The sequence below is a fragment of the Lepisosteus oculatus genome, chromosome 26, assembly GCF_040954835.1.
Source record: "Lepisosteus oculatus isolate fLepOcu1 chromosome 26, fLepOcu1.hap2, whole genome shotgun sequence".
In the NCBI taxonomy this organism is placed as follows: Eukaryota; Metazoa; Chordata; class Actinopteri; order Semionotiformes; family Lepisosteidae; genus Lepisosteus; species Lepisosteus oculatus.
The window spans coordinates 2,605,625-2,626,528 of NC_090721.1; the positions used below are offsets into that span (position 1 = coordinate 2,605,625).

General features: G+C 42.0%; 1 protein-coding gene across 2 annotated transcripts in view; it reads left to right on the top strand.

The window, feature by feature from the left end:
* rasa4 (RAS p21 protein activator 4) overlaps positions 1–20,605 on the top strand; it is a 32,412-nt gene extending 11,807 nt beyond the window's left edge. Inside the window, exons 5-21 of one of the 2 annotated variants that reach the window (XM_015367850.2) lie at positions 2,079–2,208; positions 6,220–6,301; positions 6,431–6,565; positions 8,822–8,913; positions 11,614–11,731; positions 12,203–12,356; positions 12,450–12,514; positions 12,770–12,882; positions 13,711–13,903; positions 14,109–14,246; positions 14,901–15,045; positions 15,756–15,928; positions 16,064–16,204; positions 17,150–17,285; positions 17,556–17,676; positions 17,809–17,867; positions 18,179–20,605. In XM_015367850.2, the coding sequence (XP_015223336.2) occupies positions 2,079–2,208; positions 6,220–6,301; positions 6,431–6,565; positions 8,822–8,913; positions 11,614–11,731; positions 12,203–12,356; positions 12,450–12,514; positions 12,770–12,882; positions 13,711–13,903; positions 14,109–14,246; positions 14,901–15,045; positions 15,756–15,928; positions 16,064–16,204; positions 17,150–17,285; positions 17,556–17,676; positions 17,809–17,867; positions 18,179–18,306 (2,123 nt within the window). In that variant the 3' untranslated portion in view covers positions 18,307–20,605. The remainder of the gene's footprint in view (positions 1–2,078; positions 2,209–6,219; positions 6,302–6,430; positions 6,566–8,821; positions 8,914–11,613; positions 11,732–12,202; positions 12,357–12,449; positions 12,515–12,769; positions 12,883–13,710; positions 13,904–14,108; positions 14,247–14,900; positions 15,046–15,755; positions 15,929–16,063; positions 16,205–17,149; positions 17,286–17,555; positions 17,677–17,808; positions 17,868–18,178) is intronic. The other variant, XM_006640969.3, reaches the window with a different exon arrangement.
* Positions 20,606–20,904: the final 299 nt, after the last annotated feature.

A 20,904-nucleotide genomic window follows, 5' to 3' on the forward strand; every position in this document is an offset into this window, starting at 1 on the left:
TTCCCACATTTAAAATGTGAATGAATGTTGTGATGCATAGGGATTTTTTCTTCTGGCTTCATTTTGTGCAGTGATTGCATACAGATTTTATGACGCATAGTTCATTAATCTCCTAGAATCCCATCTCTTTGCCTTTTGATGACAAGGCGATCTGATCATCCCATTTGCCTTTGACTTGTTCTTTGCCTCGTCACAGGCTTGTCGCTAAAAAGTGACCCATTCAAATCGTTAATCTGGAAAGAAATGCTTCTCGGGAGAAACAGAGTGTGGCAGATCAACACAAGCTGCTGCAAGTTAAAACCCCCATTGAGATCAGACGTTGTGCGCATTCTTTATTGCATAAAGGAACATGGAAATGGCATTGCGGGAATCAATTTCATTTTCTTTGTAATGGAATGATACCAATCAGCTGCGATCACACACAGTTAATAAGGTGATCTTCAAGTGCAGCCTTTAAAATCAGCATACACACAGAGGACTTAAATAAAGTCCAGTTCTGCAGAGAAATAGCCCTTTCATATTAATCCATATCGTGTTCATTTACTTTAAGACCAAGGACCAGGGTTCAGGGTGGTTCACCAGTTCAGGTCAATGTCCATATTCTGCCTCTGTGGTCACAACAGAAGCTTGAATCATCTCTGTTGGATTCTGCCCTACAGCACAGGGCGGGCTGAAGGCTTTGTACAGTTTTTCCACTTACATGGTGGAAAGTCAACTTGTATCTGTAGACTCATAAATAACTAACTTTGAAGCGATTTATGTCTTTTACACGCAAGTCCATGGAAAAACACTGTTTGTTTTCCAGTCGAGTTTTCCAAATAAGACGTAGCCTGACAGGCTTCCAGGTTGAGGCTCACAAGCATTTATTTCACTGTGGGCATTCCATAAAGAGAACAGGTGGCTGATCTCCCACTGGAATAGACGATCAATCTATTTACGGCTTCACTTAAAAGAGTAAGGAGGTGTGACAAATGTGGGTTAATTTTTGTTTTAAACATGACTTTATCTTAATATACTTCTCATTTGTTAATGTATTTTTTCTTGACCACAGGTAGCTTTTGGTATAGATTTCTTGGGTGCATTTTTTTTGGATTTAATAACCAGTCAGTGGGATTGTTAGCCAATTCTGAATATTATGACAAATATAGACAGTAAAATTATTTATACTGGTCTTCTTTTTTATTTCTGAATGCACATAAATTGAGTAATACAAAAATATGTTTATAGCAGACTGTGAAAAATGTACAGTGAAAAGCATAAGGTTTGGGACAGTGAAGTAAAATTTGTCAGTTTTGCTGTGTTGTTGAAATTTGTATTTCAGATCTCAAATGACAAATGAGGCAAAATTACAGAATGTCAGCTTTTATTTCTGGATATTTCTGTGCCTACATGTTTATCCATTTTAGAACAGTGTTATTTGAAGTGTTTATTCCCCCCGTTTCAAAATTCAGGTGAGCATAGGTATTGGGACAAATAGGTAAATGGTGTTGCAAAATAATACCTCATAATAATCTTTTTAACTGAAATACAAGCTTCAGTGTCATCCATCCATTCGATTGCTAAACACTTAACCCAAAAAAATGTGAATGGGGAGAACATACAACCCCCACACAGATAGCACCCTAGGTCTGGATTTGAACCCAGGGCCACACTGCTGTAAGGCAGCAATTGTATTAATAATAATAATAATAATAATAATAATAATAATAATAATAATAATAATGCTTACACTTATATTGTGGTTTTCTGGACACTCCACTCAAAGCACTTTACAGGTAATGGGGATCCCCTCCACCAACACCAGTGTGCAGCCCCACCTGGATGATGCGACAGCAGCCATAGTGCGCCACTCTGCTCATCACACATCAGCTCACCAGCTAACCACAATTGTAACCACTGTGCTATCATGCCACCCCTCTAGATTTATCTTCCGTACATTTAGTATTATAGTTTCAGTGTTATTATTAGTACACAGCAAAAATCACAAACCCTTTCACTTCCCCCAATACTTGTGCTTTTCACAGATTCATACTCATCGCAAGCTTAGTGTTTGTGTCCTAACTGTGTTTTGATCTCAGGGCTGGACGGCTGGGTGAGTCTGACTGAGATCGACCCGGATGAGGAGGTGCAAGGGGAGATCCACTTGCAAATTGCAGTGCTGGGGGACCAGGGAGCCCGAAAACTTCGCTGTCAGGTCTTCGAGGCCAGGTTTGACCTCCCTGACCCCTTAAAATAAAGCATTTTAGCAAACCAAGGTAGAATTAAATATAGCATATCTTAACAGAGAATGTCTATTTTGAGAATTCAGTGTTAATTTCTTATGAATTATACATTTTGTAATAGTTATCAGTATATCACTGTTCCTGCCTACAGAACTGGGGCATAGTGCTTTAATATTTTTCCTATGTTTTATATTATATATTGTTGGTCCAATAAATGTTCAGATATTTCCAAATAGTCTGAGGAGCTACCCTGGACTAAACTAGTTGTGGAATCTGATATACACTAAAAAGGCACACTAAAAAGCAATAATGTACTGATTGTGCGTTATGATTCTGTGTACTGTTTGGTGTAATTGTATGGTTCTCCACTTGTGTTACCTCACACGGGGATTTTCAGAGATTTTGCCCTCCTAAAAGCTTTCTGCGTTTTCCTAAAAGCTGAAGTTAAAAATGGGCTGCATACTGTATCTACCAGGAGAAAACAGAGTCAATGGGGAAAAGGGACTTTTTCCTCCTGGACTGCCGTGTTGGTAACCTTACCTGGAGTTCATGTAGAGTCAGTTATAGTGGAGCAATCAAGTGCTGGAGGCCCTTTCCTACTGTTGAGGCTGAAGTCGCACTTACTGTTGCTGCTGGAGTGTAGCGGTGAGAGCTAGTGTAGGAGTGGGCTGCTGTGCGGTCTCTGTACCCTTCCTGGCAGGGAAGCTCTCCACCTCAGTGCGATCAGTTGCGCGTGGGAGTCGCTGCCCTGCTCAGTTTCCCTCAGAGACTGAGAAACGTTACTGCTGTGGATTTCTGACCCAGCTGTAGCGACTCAAAATGTTTTGCCCTCTGCCATTTACTAGATTCAGATGATCAGCCAACTGATACATTTGTGTTCATCTTAAATTTCACATTACAACAGATATTTCAAACTGCAGGGAAACAGGAAATGTATGCATAGTGTAGAAGCTCAAAACACTTCAGGTTTAATGAGTTGCAGATTGTGCTGATAAAGCAGAAAAACATTGTGTTGGAAATAACTTAAAATCTTCCTATCTGCTTATGCACATTTCCTCAAAGGAAGCTTTAAAGCATGTGTTGCTATGCAGAAGGTGTCTTAATTGTTTTCCCTGAACAGGAATACTCATGCACTTTGTTCCAAGGAATTTTTCAAAACTTTGAAAAGAGAATTTTCTAAATGGACTCCCAACTTTTACTTCAGACACAACAAAGAGAAAAGCTGGGATATTCTGTGGAAATTACTTCCAAGTATTTTAGGGACTGAAAATAAGTGACGTTTCTTTTAAGTAGTATAACTTAATTATGTGTGCTGTTGGGTTAGGACTCCTAAAGAAACAGCACAATAAGTTTCCTCTGTGAATAAGCTGGTACCGATGATACCTTATGTACATAAGCCAATTATCTCATATTTTGACATCATGATAATTTTTTTCTGTCCCATGCAGGTTGCATATTGTTCTTTGTGACTTTGTTACAATAGATCATTTTTATCTGTCCATATGTTAAACTATGGACAGTATTCTGTATATAACTGATTGAGCTCATGTCTTGCCTTCTGCTTAAGGTCTTGGCTAGCGGTTATTATTTTGATAGCCCCATAGATCTGAGTAAGGATACAGAATTCCTCCCTGAGAGAAATGGCCTGGGAATCTCATAGCTCATCCACTATTTCAGTCAGTGCTACGGGGTTTTAAAACCATCTGCTGCATCTGGGGAGTTAAACAGCTTTGTGGTTGTGTAACCACTAGAAACATGGGCTGTTAATGGAAATTCATAGTGTGGCTCCCTCCTCTCTCACACAGGCCTCCAACTTTCTCCTTTAAATCTCAGTTTACGGTTGAGACAGATTGTTTTAAATTTATTTTTGCTACTTTTGTTCCTTGTCTGTCCAGGAAGCTTACAGAAATATGTTTTGATAGAACATCATGGAAGTCTGAGCTCCTGAAGCTAGCTTGTACCATAACTCCTTGTTTCTTCTTGCAGAAACCTTTCCTTCAACCTTTATTTGGTTTCATATTCGAAAGCTCAAACCATCTACGAAAACACTTTGCCAAGTTTTGAGTTTGGCTAATGAACTCTCAAGGCAAAGGAGGCCTTAAAAGGTTTTGTTTCCATTTGAAATACAAGTAGCTCAAGCCAATAAACTCTCAACATAAGAGACACAATTTATGAGACCTGGGTTCAAAGAGCAACCAGTTGCCAGTGTTAATAAGTACACATTTAAGCACTACATTCGGATAATTTGACATCAATCTCTGAACTGATCATCTTATACTGTACATAAAGGAATGAATAAGTATTCACGCCTACTGTATTTTGCCTTGTTCCCTGATTACTTTTGGTGGGTGGAAATAAAATTCTAAAGCAAATACATTTAACATTTAATACATCCTTATCAGATGCAAATGACTGTTAATGGTTATGTACATTGTTTAAGTTATTCTAGTTTGCATATTACACTGGGACTGACTGTCTTACAGCTATACACTTATTGAATGGTTTTTGGCAGATATGTGACTAACCACTGTGTCTAGATCTTAAAACACACCTTGAGACAAATGCTCAGGCTTGAAACGTTGGGTGAGATGGCAATGCTGTATAGGAACAAACAGCAAAGAAAAACAAATACAGGAAACCCAGTGGTTATGCAAACCCACTCCCAGCTGAGATAAGAGCCCTTGTTTGTGGCTACTGGAAAAGAGTTTCACTTTCACAGCAGAGGGCTGGGAGTCCACTGAGCCAAAGAAGAATATCTCCAGCGCCATCTTGCGCCATACAGATCCGCACTCTGACTGCCAGGCTCCCAGCCACTGGAGGGGATGCGGTTCTCCCTTCTCTCAATCGATTGCTCAGCGGTTGGCAGAGGAGGCTGCCTAGTGAATGACTCACTCAGGCACTGATTGCCATTATCAGGCGAGCCCTAATGAGATCAGATGACTCTCTTTTTAATGTAAAGTCGGTTCACCTTAGCGGCTGTAAACAGGAAGAGGCGATACACTGATGAGCTCTTGCAGTAGTTGGTTGCCCACCAATCTGGGAACAGGACCTCAGAGGCTGCTTGTTTTCTTCTTTCTCTGCTCTTCTTTCTGTCTTTGGCTGGTATGCACTTCTAAACCCAAGGCCTGCACTGGGGCTGCTCTTCTCCTTCCTGTGTTTCTCCATCTAATCCCCAGAAGGGGATGTTAGCTTGGCACCAAATTCAGAATATACTCACAACACTGATTATAGAATATAGAAATCCAGGCACTTAAGATGAACCCCCCATCCGAGAGACTCAAGAAGAAATGTCAATTACCTGCAAGTGTCTCATAGTTTTCCACCACTGCTGTGGTTGGATTGCCTTGTGTGTCTCTGGAATTCTTTTAATCTCCTGTTTTCACTTGCCAGACACTCTGGTCTGAAAGCCAGCCCACAGATCTGTGCAGCATCAGGCTTCCTGACAGGACGAACAAACTCTGATCACCCGACTGCATTTCTCAGAGAGTGTTTGCTTCGTTCTCGCTCTGGTATCACGTCATAGTACACAAAGTAAAGCTTAGGTGCCATCTGTGCTTACTCCTCTTGTGAAGTTAAAGAGATTTGGGGACCTTGTTTTAAAAAATAAATGAGTTTGTTGAAAAAGAATAAAGCTGTACTCAGAAATCTGCAAGCTGTTCGTCTTTAGAAAGAATCACAGACACTTGATACATCCATCCATTCTATCCCAGCGAACAGCAGGTGCGGCGCAGGGTATTAATGTATGTACACCCACTCCTTTTCGTTGTTTTTTTGTAAAGCATCATGATGTATCAAGATACTATAGAAGAAAAGTATGATTTTAATTATCATAATACATACCAGTGGACAGTAGGTAAGAATATAATAAAAGTATAGGAAGTAAGATTGTTAGAGTTACAGAGCTGTTGAAAAACATTCTTTATTACATGTAAGGTGCTTTATTTTCCAATCTCATCCATCCTCTAATGTGTGGGTACATATTCCTCTCTTCCAACAGAGACCTGGCCAGAAAGGATCGCAACGGAGCCTCTGACCCCTTTGTAAGAGTTCGTTACAATGGCAAAACACATGAGAGCACGGTAAGTTAGCACTCCTGAGATAGCCTCCCGTCTTGTAGAGCAGCCCAGGGCAGAAGATCTGCTGAAAAGACATTGATGGTTGTTAATATTGAGGCCTACGGTGTGCTTGTGGTGTGGTGTACCTTGCAGGTTGTGAAGAAGTCCTGCTACCCTCGCTGGAACGAGAGCTTCGAGTTTGACCTGGACGAGGCAAGTGCTGACACCCCTCTGAGCGTGGAAGTGTGGGACTGGGATCTGGTCAGCAAGAATGACTTCCTGGGCAAGGTGAGGCAGAGTCTCGATGGATCTAGTGTGCTGTGTTTTACTGGTCCTCTGTTCCTTCTACTGTTGGTTCTGTAGAACAGCACTGATTTTACTTTAATACCTTGCAGGATTGTGAATATGTCAATCAAATACAAACATTGCCAAGAATGAGTTCTTTTAGCCTGATGCATACAGTGCCCTCAGAATGTATTAATATTCTCATAGCTATTGGAATTAACTATTGAAGTGTCTTTAAGAATCTAGATATAATGATTTACCCTGTCCAGGGTAAACATGTGATGTTCTAGGAGGTGCAAAGCAAAGGAAAGAACTATGGTGTTTACTTAGTTGTGGCACATGCTAGTTTATTTTGGTTAATTAAGTTCTGGGTAAATGATTAAGTGTCAATCAGGATCACAGGGTAAAACAGGCAGGTATAGAGAGAGCAGGGGAAGACAGAGGAACACAGACAGAAGGACAGAGAGCTCCTTGTTCTGATGAGCCTTTAAAACTGGATTCAAGATCAATATTTGAACCTTGTTACTCGTGAGCTTTATACAGCCACTGTATATATTTAAATAAATATATTGGATGAATCATTACATTCTGCAGTTCAATGTTTACAATATTCTGCAGCTCGTAGCACTTAAAGTGAATCCAACTGTTGTGCAAAGGGAGACATTTACTTCCATTACTGCATTTCCTATTGTTTGTGTGATTCATGGTTTCTCAATTGCCGTTTCTCTTTGCTTTCTTATTTTCTGTGCTAGCCAGCAATTGCATGAAAAGAAAAAGCTTTTTGAAATGGCCTGTTGAAGATCTGGGGCAGTGATGCACAGCATGTGTTGTTAAAGCTCTTTTTCAGCAAGGTGTCCTGTTCGCCTGTATATTTCTCATTGGATACATCTTTTCAGAAGCTGCAGATCCCAGAACAGATAGAATAAAGAATTGCTTATAATACGAAAACAGGGGCTTCCCCAAGTGGTCCAACCATACCAGGTTGAACTCTATGAGCTTGAGCCAGGCTCATGTCACTAGCTGAGTGTGGCTGGGATCCCCTAAGCAGGGACATAAAATTGGTTGAGCGTCCCTAAAGATAGGGTGTGATCAAACTCTCACAGCTCTCAGCGTTACAGTAGGCCTTACAGCTTCCTGGGCTCTTCTTTATTCATAACAGTGATGTAGGTTCTGGTACTGGCAAACTAGTCAAGTCTGCAGATGATACCAAATTAAGATGGCTAGTGAACACTGTAAAAACCGTAAAAGAATTTCCAAAAACATTTAGATAAAAATCAGGACTGAGCAAACACCTGGTAGATTATATTATGTAGATAAGTTCAGGATTTTGCATGCAAGTAGAAAACACATAAACTATAAAAATAAAATGGAAATCATTTGAGACTGAAGAGGCAGTAATGCCGAGACATCGCATACATCTTCCAGAATATGTGGCGAAGCAATAATAAAGGCAAATATAGAGGATTTTAGGTTCAAGTGCATATTCCACACACTGCTGCTAGAACTTTCAGCAAGGTACTTTACACTAATTGTTGAGGACATACTAACAGCTACCAGCATTGCTAGAGGGTAGCCTTGTGATTCAGGGTCTTTGTAACATTACAGAAACCAGAACACACTCCGATGAGCCTCGAAGTAAAGTATGGACACGAGGATTTTACTGCTCTCTCTGTGTAAATAAATCAAGTTTATTGGAGCCTAATTTGCACCCTCATCAATAAAGAATGAGTAGCAGCCAGCATGCCTGCAGAATTTTGAAATATGCATGGGTAGGGGATTCCCATCTGCAAGCTACCATCAGAATGTGTCAGAATGTGTCATTGTATAAGGCCAGAGCAGTTTGAATGTATATACCTACAGTAGATGTTTTTGGAGGGGTAACACATGTTTCAAAACCTTTACAGTGCTTTAAGAAGGAGGTTTCAGACTGCAGTGTTCACTTGTTATTGTGGGATTCTGTAGCCTTCTGTGAAGAGAGCAATGTGTATAAAACATCAAGATCTGGCTATAACATTACATTTGAAGATCTGAAATACTCTAACAGTGGCCTTCTAGTAACCTAGGACAAACCTTGCTAATGTGTGTTGTGTAACATAAAACCACAACCTTTCAGTTATATTTAAGAGTAATAAGAGATAATAGCAGAGTGCAAAACTTTAGCAGAGCTCCAGCTGGAAGAGGGGGATGTCCTAAAAAGCTAGTCTTCCTCTGAGTTGGTGTTATTTGAGCATGACTCTGTGTTACTCTCCCTTGGATCAGGTGCTGTTCAACATCAACAGGCTTCAGTCCGCGGAGCAGGTGGAGGGCTGGTTCCGTCTGAGCCCAGACAAACCCAAGCACAGCCAGTACGAGTGAGTCCTCGGACTGCCTGCACATCACACCTCTGACTTGGGCAACAGCTCCCTGTCGGAGTTAATCACATGACCCAACATGACCCAACATTTAAGGGAAGACACCAGCTCATCCCCCTTTCCTCTCTCTTTCTGGCTATCTGTGCATTTCCACATGCTAACAGGAAGAGCAAATCCATTTCACCAGCTCTAAAATCCCCCTTTTCCCTCCCACAGAAGATCATGTGGTAATGTGGATGCTCAGAAGAGATTAGTGTTCAACAGCAAAGGGGGCGAGTTATGTAACAGGTGAGGGTTCTTACAGTCGACCCTGTAGGTTTAGTGATAAAAGGGACCGCCCACTTCAAAATACAGCAAAAAACGAGGAATATAGTCAAGTGCAGAAGAGATTGGAGTGGTGTCATCCTCACTGTTAAAGCTATGATATGATTGATACAGAGCTGGATGCAGATACAGACTTTTGGATGGATAACAGCATACAATCATTAGGGATGTGCCAACTCCAGCTATTCCAAATAGTTTTGGAATGACGTTTTTATCAAACCTAGTTTCAATTTTGAGTGTCGCCATATTGAATTCAAAAGTATATTCAGTACGAAAGGAAATTACTTGTTACAGCTGGATTAGATTAGACTACTAATTAATATATAACTGGAATAAAGGAAGCTTTACTCTTGAGCAAAGCCTTAGAAAGTCATCTTGTTATTTCCTGGATCTTCTCCTTTTTTTTGACTGGAAAATTTGGTCACATCATGGTTCAATCGAAAAGCCAGTCATGGTCATTTAAAGAAAAGCGCTGCTACACATTATACATGAGTCATATACTGATTGCTATCCAGACAAGGAGTATGGAGTCTAATTTCCTGTTAGGAAAGTCTGAGTGGAGGTTCCTAAATCACAGGCCGTGTTCTTGAAATGACAATTACAAGGGAATGGCTGATAAAACGTTCCTTTTCAAACAAAATAAATAGTTCATCTCTTGAGTGGGAGGTCTTATGAGTTATAAACAAGAGGCTTAAAATATTATGTTAAAAAAGGAGAGACAGAAAGGAATTTTCTTTCCATAATCATAATGCCAGGCAGGGGTCCATGTATTATATTTAGAGCTTACAATGGTAGAAAATCCTGAGGATTGAAAGATTAAGTGGAGAGCATCTTTTCTTTATTAGGAACCTGGGCCTTTGCTTCTGTATTCAAAGTAGGACTTGAACCAACAAATCAGTTCAATTTCTGATATTTTGTATCCACAGTCATTTTTAGTTGGGCCTTTTTAATGGAAACAAAAGGTCTACAAGCACTTTAACATAGTCAGATAACTACAGGGCACAGTAATAATACATTAGAAGTGCTCAGGACATTATTAAAAACACCACTATGCTCCAGCTTTGTGTGTGTCCTAGGTTTTAAGGGGAGGCTGTCAATATTAATAATTATTTCTAAACTCCTTTCTCCAAAAAATATATTAAATTTTAAAATGTTGTTTTACAAATGAGTAATACATTTCCGACTACCGAATGGCATCCTCTCACTTGCAGTCTTTCTGACAAAAAATGCTACAAGGAAAGTATGCAACTACATCTCAACTCGTGAAGTAGGAAATGCTCCTTCCAGAGGTGGAGAGGCAGTTGCTGACTATTAGTTAATTAGTACTGTGCTGCAGAGAGAAGGCACAATCATGCTGGAGATGTAAATAGCAAACCATTTAAAGACCAGCATTTAAAGACCAGCAGCAATGTACGAAGCATTGAAAGACCTAGGTCAACCAAGACCAACTATCAGGTGGTTATTTAAAAAAACAAAAGTATGCACCACATAATGTGTTCTACTGTAAATGCATTAGAAAAGGAGAGTGTGACTGTTGTAAACATCCCCTTATACTGAACAGTGAAAGTAATGTTGGGGAAACTCAAGTACAGTAGCTGGAGGGAGAAGAAAATAGACTTGTTCTTGCTTTTAGACTTTCCTGGCTGGAGGCTTTCACTTTGATTGAGCAAGGCATTCCTTCCTCTGTGGGTCCGAGCCTCATTCTCCTTGTTTGAAATCCGAACAATCCAACTGCTTTGTTTGTGGTTCGCTTTGTTTTGCGTTTTATCTCCTGTACCGGGAGTTTTACAACAGCTTCCCATCTGTCGCTGTGTGTCTGTCGATTCACTGCTGCTTTTTTGCCAAAGAAATGCTGCCTTCTCTTAGAACACACTACCCCTTAAAACCAAGGACATCTGCATGTTATGTAGTAATTGCAATACAAATTCTAGTGTCTAATCAGTGAGGCATCTTTTTAATATTTATTTTTAAACTATGGGAATTCATTGAACTATGATCACTTCAAAGCTTTTCATGTGTGACTCTTTGAGGTGAAGTGAGAGAGACAAGAAAAAGGTATTTTTGGACACATTGACAGGAATGTACTCGAAATTGACAGGAACTTTTACAGCGCTGGCTATTTTACATTGCTTGGCCTTACTTGTGTGACTCATACACATGGTTAGGTAAAAGTACTCTACTCTCATGGGAATATACGAAGCAGTGCATTACTTTGTAGTGTAGCTGTGTGTAAAAAAACGTAGAACTTGGCTCTAGCAACCAGTTTATTTCCCTTTTAACCCACTTGGCTATAAACAGTAGTCAGCAGTTGTCCCGTATCAGAGCACACCGAGCGAAACTAGTGATTTCTGGTGTGTAATGCAGTGCCTCTTACAGAGGGACTCTGGGATCGCTGAGACTGCAGCTGAGGCTCCGAGATGAGACTGTCCTGCCCTCCAGCCACTACCAGCCTCTCACCGAGCTGATGTGCCAGTCTGTGGGCACAAACCTCAATGTGAGTGCCCAGTCCTACACACTGCCCACTTGGCACTCTGCTTATTTATGGCCCAGTACAGGTCATCTGGTTTGTGCCAGATCTGGTCATATTATCAGTGTCATTACTGATGAAAATAAATGTTGTTTGCTTTAGGATTTACTATATAGCTTGGAAAAACGGGTGACAGAAAGGCATACTTTTCTTACTCGCCATTCCAGGCTTAACTTATTAGTCTTCTCAGCTTTAATGTTGTTAGTTTGATTTCTGTTCACCCCCTCCTGAGAATTAAACTAAGGTGTAGTTTGAGAAGTAACTCTTGTTGGAATAGTAAGTCAGTGTAACAAATTATGTTCCTGTGACAGAAAACTTACTTCCAGCAGCCAGGCTGGGGCATCTGTAGCCTTGGCTTGGCCCAGCCAGTTGTGTACATCATCATCTTTCTAGTTATTTGTCTTTACCATTCAGCGGTTTCTCACTTTTGTTACCCAGGGCAACCGGTCAGATTTGATCATGCTCATTGACGAGACGACCACAGCTGAGGGTCGACAGGAAGTGGCCACCAACCTTGTCAAGCTCTTTCTGGGCCAGGGCTTAGCCCTGGAGTTCTTGGACGTTCTGTTCACCCTGGAGCTGGAGAAGACCAGTAAGACAGTAGTTCATACCATGGAGTCAAATAAAAATGTCCACCCAATTGTCTGACCTCTCCTTTTTGCTGTTATTATGCTATTCTTTGCAGGTGAACCAAACACCTTGTTTCGTAGCAACTCACTGGCTTCCAAGTCTATGGAGTCTTTTTTAAAGGTAAGGAGGGCTTTTTTTTTCTTGGTATTAATGTTGGCTTTAGTGTAGCACTTAAAGGTATATATGTATAGTAGAGGTCTCATTTACTTAACTGAAGTAATATATTCCCCAGTAAACGAATTAAAACTTTGCTTTCTGTTGTCCTGAATTGGAAGACGTGATGAGAGGGTGGCAGAATGGATGAGTGGAAGAGTAGCCAGGTGCACCTGCAGACTTCCTCTGCAGCCCTGGGTAACTCTCTGTTGTGTCCACTAGGTGGCGGGGATGCAGTATCTGCACAGGGTTCTGGGCCCCACCGTGAACAGGGTCTTTGAGGAGAAAAAGTACGTGGAACTGGACCCCAACAAGGTGGAGCTGAAGGAGGCAGGGTGAGCAGCTTCTACCAGCAAAACAAACGTGGAAGACAGGCGGGATGGGCTCCTGTCAGTCAGAACACTCCTCATGTTGTTATGTAGAGAATGAAGATCAGCGGTGCCATTTGTAGTTAGGGATACACACCTAGGAAGTACTTTCCCATCCTTTGTCTTGTCTTTTTTCTACCTTAATCTACTTTTTTTTACTTTCATCTGGAATTTTTTTGAGAAGCTGTTTTTTTTTCCCCATCAGTCTTCGCCACAGTGCTTGGCAAATTATTTTGAAAAAGCAGAACGGCCTGTTGTGGACCTGAAAGAACGATCACATAAAGTTTCAGACGGACTTTCACAAACCTGACTAAGGCACAGTCTCTGAGCTAAGAATATTAAGCCAGTGCAGGTCTCTTTCTTTTTTTAACTAGCTAACTGTCAGTTGGTATTAAAAGGGGGGGTGGGGGGGTTGAGCCAGCTGATCTGTGTCGGTGTGTGTCGGTGTGCATTTTTGTGTGTTTGCTTGTCTGATTGTGTTTCTGGCAGGGTGTGTGTGATGGTGTGCATTTTTATGTGTTTGGCTGTCTGTGCTTCTGGCTGTGAGTGCAGCACTCATAGCGCTAGAGACAACACTTTGGGTGCCAGTGAGAATAGATTGCCAAAAGAGTTATTTTGGTGATCCCACATGAATTCATGAATGTGTTGTGGATTCGATTCAGTTTGAACCATCTGGACATTTATTCATTGAGGTTTCATGATTATTAGAATAGTCAGGCCTTCCAGCTGAACTCAGATCTCGGAGCAGTTTGAATGTGCACGTGTCTGTGTCTCTGACTGTTTGACTGCGTGCAGGTGCACGGGGCTGCACCGTCTCCAGACAGAGGCTGACGTGATCCAGCAGAGCACCACCCACCTGCAGTCCTACCTGACCGAGCTGCTCCATGCCATCATGCTGTCTGCCAGCCACTGCCCCCCTGCCCTGCGCCACGCCTTCCGCCAGCTGTACCAGCGCGTTCAGGCGCACTTCCCCGAGAAGGAGTACCGGGTGAGTGCAGCTGGGTAGATGGGCTCTCTGTCACGTACCAATCCTAGATATCTACCAGATCCCTCTGTACTTCTTTGAAGTCCAGTTACCATCAGCTCTGTTATGTTATGTCATACTGTTATGTCGAAGGAGGAGTGTAGGACTAGTCTCTCCGCTGGCACAACTGAGCTCTGACGTATTTATCCTCTGCCTGCTGTCCCCACAGAAAGTGAAGTTCATCGCGGTGACTAGTTTCCTCTGCCTGCGCTTCTTCTCGCCGGCCATCATGTCCCCCAAGCTCTTCCACCTGAGGGAGAAGCACCCCGACGCCCGTACGAGTCGCACGCTGCTGCTGCTGGCCAAGGTGCAGCTCTCCTTCTCTGGCTCCGGGACGGAGCCCGCCAGCTCTTATCTACCGACACTGTCCTCCGATCGACTGGAGCCACATTGGCTGGCCTGGTTTAAGAGCCTTCTGTTCCATACACTTCACCCTGATGAAGGCAGTCGCTGGGTTGTGGTTATAGCATGCACTTTTTTGGCACCCACTTCCTTCATGCAAGCTTGCTTGCAGCAAAACTTAACATTTTTAACATGTACTGTAAGTAGTAGTATTACTACTGAGTTTATACAGTTTTATTTTTGTAATAATTATTATTATTTAAGGGCTGGCGTGGTGGTGCAGTGGTTAGCATCAGGTTAATTGAGCTCAGGGGAAATTGGCCCTGATGTGAGTGTGAGCGGGTCTGACTGTCTGAACCCTGTAAAGGATTGGCATCCCATCTAGGGTGTATCCCGTTATTTGCCAGGCAACCCTCAACTGGATGAAGTGGTTAGAAAATGGATAGATATTTCATTATTCTATAAAATACACACAATGGGAAAAATATTACCAGATACCTGTTGCACGGGAATCTAGCAGAAGAATTATTTCCTACTGGATGTGATTGGTGGGTTTTTGGAAGTATCTGGGAAGTATCTGGTGAGGGAATGACTGCTGTGCTCTGTGCCAATCCTGCAGGCTGTTCAGAACATTGGCAACCTTGACACCCTGGCCTGCCGTTCCAAGGAGCCTTGGATGGTGCCCCTGCAGCCTGCCATCCAGCAGGGCATCTCCCAGCTCAAGGACTTCATCACCCAGCTGGTCAGCTGTGAAGAAGGGGACGGTGAGCACAGCTGGAGAAGCACAGAAAAAACTGTCCTAATACTGGGACCTTCTTCTCTTACCACTATTGATCAGGAATCTCCAAGCCTTGCCCCCAGAGCTCCAATTAAGCAAGTGATTTAATCAATTAAATAATTTACTTGTGATACACTTCAGCATTCAAAGGCCAGAGCTCTCTTAATTGAAAAGATTCCTTTCCTTAATTTAGCAATTAAGTTACAGATGTTGCTAATCATCAGAAACAGGTGACTATCACAGCCCACTGCGTCAAGAGGCCATGTGGGCTGTGCTATAATTTAATTTCCTCCCAAAAACCAAGCGTAGACTCCAAGAAAAGACAGGCATGCCTTCAATTTAAGAAAACCATCTGCTACTCCCTTTCTGTCAGTAAGGGTCAGTAAAGGGTAGGTGGTTGGAAAAGCTCACAGGTTCAGGTTCAGTAGCATTAACTCCACTGGAAGAGACAAACACCCTCCCTGCAAAATTTAAGCAAACTAATGGCCTCCACCAACACCACTGGCTCTAGACCTTCATCTTTCCAGGGCGATTCTCATTTATGATCTCACCTACATCTTACCTGACAGTGTTCCTGTCACTGTAGCTTATAAAACTATCTGGACTGGGGTTCTCCAGAACCAGGGCTGGAGATAATCTGTCCAGAACTGTTGAGACTCTATCTTTATGACGTACATCTCTGTGGCTGTGTTTCAGACCCGGACCTGCAGCACAGCCTGAGTCTTCAGAGTAGCGTCATTCTCAAAGAGGGCTTCCTCTTCCTGCACAAGACCAAAGACAAGAGCATGCTCATCGCCTCACCGTTCAAAAAGTACTACGTCAGCCTTGCCAGGGACACCCTGTCCTACACCAGGACGCAAAACTCCAAGGTCTGCCCATGTACCCATGTCCACTCCACCTCTCAGCCGTGTGCCACTTCATGTGTGGGCGATGTTCTACAGCAATGTGGAGATGGAGACCTTGGTGCTTTAATATCAAAGCCTATGTCTGTTTCATCTCTCAAGCAGAAGATCTCGTTCATCACCCTACAGAAGATCAGGGCTGTGGAGAAGGTGGAAGAGAAGAGCTTTGGCAGCTCCAATGTCATGCAGATCATCTCCAGTGAGGACAATGGCCAGCTAGAGACACTCTACCTTATGTGCAAGGTCAGCAGAATTATTGATCCCTATACCTCATCAGTACACTGTTTAAAGGATCTTAATGAATCGGCATCCAAGATGAAATTTAGGCCGTTTTTTTTCTTTTATACAAATGTCTAAGAAAATGTGCCACTTACTTTTGGTCCAGAAATACATTAGAATATTTAAATTTAACAAATGTATCTTCCAGATTACCCACTTACTGTTTTTGACTTTTGAATTGAATGCACAGATTTGTCCTTTGTTAGGAATTTGACGATTTAGGACTGCAATTTGATGGCATGTTAAAGGTAGAAAGAATGAGTTAAAGTAGTCTAGGTAGTTTTTAGCATTTATATTTGTACTGTGCATGAAATATGGCAAAAGAGTCCTCTTAAAATCGATAATTTTCTTAAAACTGACTTTGAAATTTGTTAAAAGTTGTTTTAATTTAAATCTAATCAGAGTCTCAATTTAATGTAATAACTTGTTTATTTTTGTAAGTCTTTATGAGACCTTGAATTGCTTGATCTTGTCACAGAAGAAGGGGATAAGGGTGTTTCTGGTCTTTGGAGTAGAAGAGGGGCATAGCAAAAACAGAAATGTCAATCTGTGCTTATTAACTAATCTCCAGAATGGCTCCATCTGCTAGAATGCTTGAGGTCCCTTTTTGCTGGATCGATGTAGACTGGATAGATTCTTCAAATATATTAATTTTCTACTCATATTGCTCAAGTCACCACCTTCGTGCATCCTGAACATTGAACAGAATCGTCATATCTGGAAAATGTGCAAGGAAAGGACTTTTGGTGAAGATTTAGATGTATTTGTTCCTGCTTTTCTACAGAGGTGGAAACTAGTTTTTTTCACCAGCTGAGCACAATATGAACACAGCACAGAAAATAGCCTTAGGAGCAAGAAGCTCAAGCTTGTGCCAGTTCTTTCCTGATGCATCTCTCTTTGTCTTGTCAGAGTGTTAATGAGCTGAACCAATGGCTCTCTGCCCTAAGGAAGGCCTGCATTCACAATACAGAGACCATGAGCTCCTACCACCCTGGAATTTATAAGGGAGACAAGTGGAGCTGCTGCCACCAAAAGGACAAAACAGGTACTGCACCATATAAGCACTATAAGATATATACATGGTTTGTGAAGGTGGTATTACTCAATCAAGTGGATTTCTAGAAAGGATTAACCCCCGGTACTCATTCGGAAAGCAGGCTGAGTGGAACAGGCAATAGAGATGTATGAAATACTTGGACATCTACCAGACGGTATAATTACTTTTCTCTCAGCCTCTGGTCTCTATTCTTTCTGTATTTCTTTTCCTTTTTCTGTCTTCCTCACTGGGTCTTTCTGCGTTATCTCCCCTTTCCAGCTGTGGGCTGTGACAAGACCCGACATGGAGTCACTCTGCAGGAGTGGAATGACCCTTTAGACCCTGACCTGGAATCCCAGCTCATATTCCGGCACCTGATGAGTGTCCAGCAGGCCATGAGGTAGCTTTCACTTCCTGGGTCCTTGAGATCCCCTCCTTCGAACCACCACAAGGAAAATCGAATTGTGAATTTGCAACGCTAATTGCGGCAATTGAATCAAAAACAAAGACCTGTTTTATTTCTGTCTTTAAGAGAAAAGCACCAGGAGAGGATCCAGCAAGAGAAGAGTAATGATCAGGGTTCTACATCAGGTGAGGGTTTCTAGGTATTTATGAGAGACTTTGAGCACTACAATGTGTACTTGCATTTTGTACATTATACCTACATATTGTCGGGCTCACTAATACAGATGAATCACAACTATTAAGAACTTAGATTTAATTGCAACGCACCTGCACCGTAGAGCAGGCAAGGAGTATAAATCTTAAACATTTAAGTTTTTAACAGACTTTGCAAGTGTTTAAAAGCTGAAGTGTTAAATTGATGAGCAGCTGGGCACAGAGATTGCACCAGACAGATCACCAGGGTTGCTAACAGGGCCTGTGTTTGTCCCTCTGTGCAGAACTGGAGAAGCAGGATGTGGCAACCAGGCTCTTCAAGGTCCTGCAGGACCTGCAGGAAGCCCATGCAGCCGTGGAGCGTGCAGAGCAATCCAAAAACAAAAACTTCCTCCTGGAACTACAAACATAATGGGTCTAATCACAGTGGAAAATGTGATGGGATCTCTCCAGACATTTCATTTTAATCTGCCAGAAAGAGCTGCTCACTGTGCACATACAAATGGCTCTCACAGGAGCCGATGACATTGTCCATCCTCCCATCTTCATTTGGCTTTCAGACCCAAAGGACTGAAGAGGCCAGGGCTTTCAATTTTAGCTGACAAAGGGCTCCAGCGTGGAAGTCTCGCCTCGAACCACCCCACTCACCTCATCTCAGCTGAATGTTAAACACTCCCCAGGACAGATCGCTGGAACTTCCCATGGGCGTCAGATCTGCTGGCAGGTTTCCTCCTCACACCAGGGCAAATAAAATGACTGGAGAAGACAACTTTTCTATGAGAGGGTAACTGGTGCTGCACTGGAAAGAAAAGTGTATGCTAGAAAGTGTAAGAACACCTCAGTGTTATATATAGATGATGATACATATAATTTTATATTTACTGGACTTTATTGGGTTTCTTTTAATATCTATGACTGACAGTTCTGTGCACGGTGTAAAAGTGGGGCTTTTGCTCAAATATTTCTGTCCTTTCCACTGCTCCTAACAGCGAACAATGTTTTGTACCAGCTTGCCAGCAGTTCCTGTCTGTGATTATACTGAGGCTCCTGTTCACAAAGGCACCTATGTCTGGTCATGTGGGCAAAATATGAAGAAGGAAGGCCAAAGGGAAACTGTCTTGGATGACATAAGGTTTATGCGGTTTTCTCACTTTATAGAAGTACGTAAACACAGGTGGCAAGGGGATGCTTTGCAAAAGCTTTTTACAATTTTTAGGAAAATGCTGAACAAACTTTTGAAATAACTTAAATCATGTCGAAATCATTTATAGACAATCTCGATTACAATCACAACAAGAAGGGAGGGTTGAGCACAAAATGGAATTGGTCCTTACAGTTCCTTTCCTAGCCCTTATGACTCAGTCTTTTCAGCCGGCCAGACTTCATCTGTTCTGTTACTGGGCTACTGTTGTATTGACTCCTGGCCATTTTAGAAGCGTGTAGGAATCTTTTCACTCAGTGCTGAATGAGTGGTATGCATAGTATATGGAATGATGTGTCCAACATCACAAATCAGCTTATTCCAGGTGATGGTCATGGCAGCTTGGAACCTTTCCCAATATCACAGGGCACAAGGCAGGACATCCTGGATGGCAAGCCAGTCTACCATACGAGATTCAGATGGGAACAATTGAACGGGGCAGCATAATAGAGCATAACATCATAAACATTTCAGCAAACTGGCACACAAATATCCCATGAAATCAGTCAGCTATACCTTTGTACTGTGCTGTTTTTTCCAGCCATTTTACATGGTTGGTTTGTGTTTAGTAGGTGTGAGGAAACCAGAGCACCCAGAAACACACCAAGCAAACGCAGAGGGAACATGCAAACTCCATATAGAAGCTACTCACACACAGCAGCTGATGTGTGGGGAGCGTTCTGGCGCACTATGGCTGCCGTCGCATCATCCAGGTGGGGCTGCACACTGGTGATGGTGGAGGGGAGTCCCCATTACCTGTAAAGCGCTTTGAGTGGAGTGTCCAGAACAGTGCTATATTAAGTTTAAGCAATTATTAATTATTATTATTATTATTATTATTACTCAAGAGCTGCGCCAACCACCACACTGTGCCACCCCTCTATGGAATTATTTTAGAAAAACAGGCAAGCTGCATTTTTAAACAAAAACTAAAGTAAACTATATGTGTATACAGACAGACATCACATGAAACTTGAGTGTGGCAACAATTAAAGGTAAGAAGTTGTTCCTCTGCACTTGAACTGCAACTGGAGGCTCAGGAGGGATAGCAAAGAGACACCGGCAGATCTGTGTGTTGATAACGAACCTTATGCTCGGCTGAAGAGACCCACAGAAGACAGGTTAGGGTTGCTGCCCCAGATTTCTCTTTAAAAAATAAAAATATTTTAAAAAATAGGTCCATGCCTAGAACTAGTGACTGGTGTTGAAGATTGATGTAGCAGTACAGGGCAGGAAAAAAGGCAAAATAATATGAAAAATCATGCAAATGGTGCCCAGGTAAGTACTTAACATTCAGAAGTACAGAGAATATTTCAGGGAAGTGTCCCTGGGAATGTGTCCATGTCCTGTGTTCATCCTAGCATCACACCGCTTTGTTTTGTATCCTGATTCAAGTGTATTGTCTTGTGCATATACATCCTGCAGTGTAATTCAGCCATCGACTGCTTTCTGTATGTTGCCAATTAATGTTACCCAATGGCCAATAAAAGCTACTGGAAATTGAATTTTATTACCAGGGTTTAGCAGCAATTTTGCCAGCTCTCTGCAGTGTTTCTCTCTGATCAGTAGGCAGGTAGGGAGAAGAAGTTGGTTTAACAACTATATAGTAGCACAAGCGGGCACGGACAGACTGGCATGAAGTCCTCCTATACATTGTCACATGTTAGAGAACAGATTACAATTGTAGATTAAAAAAAGGGAATTATTTTAAAGCTTGAACATTTCTCTTCAAATGTGAATTGCAGAGTAACCCAAGCAGAGCAATCAACAGTTTGCCATGAAACCATATTTTCCTAATCCATGCAACTG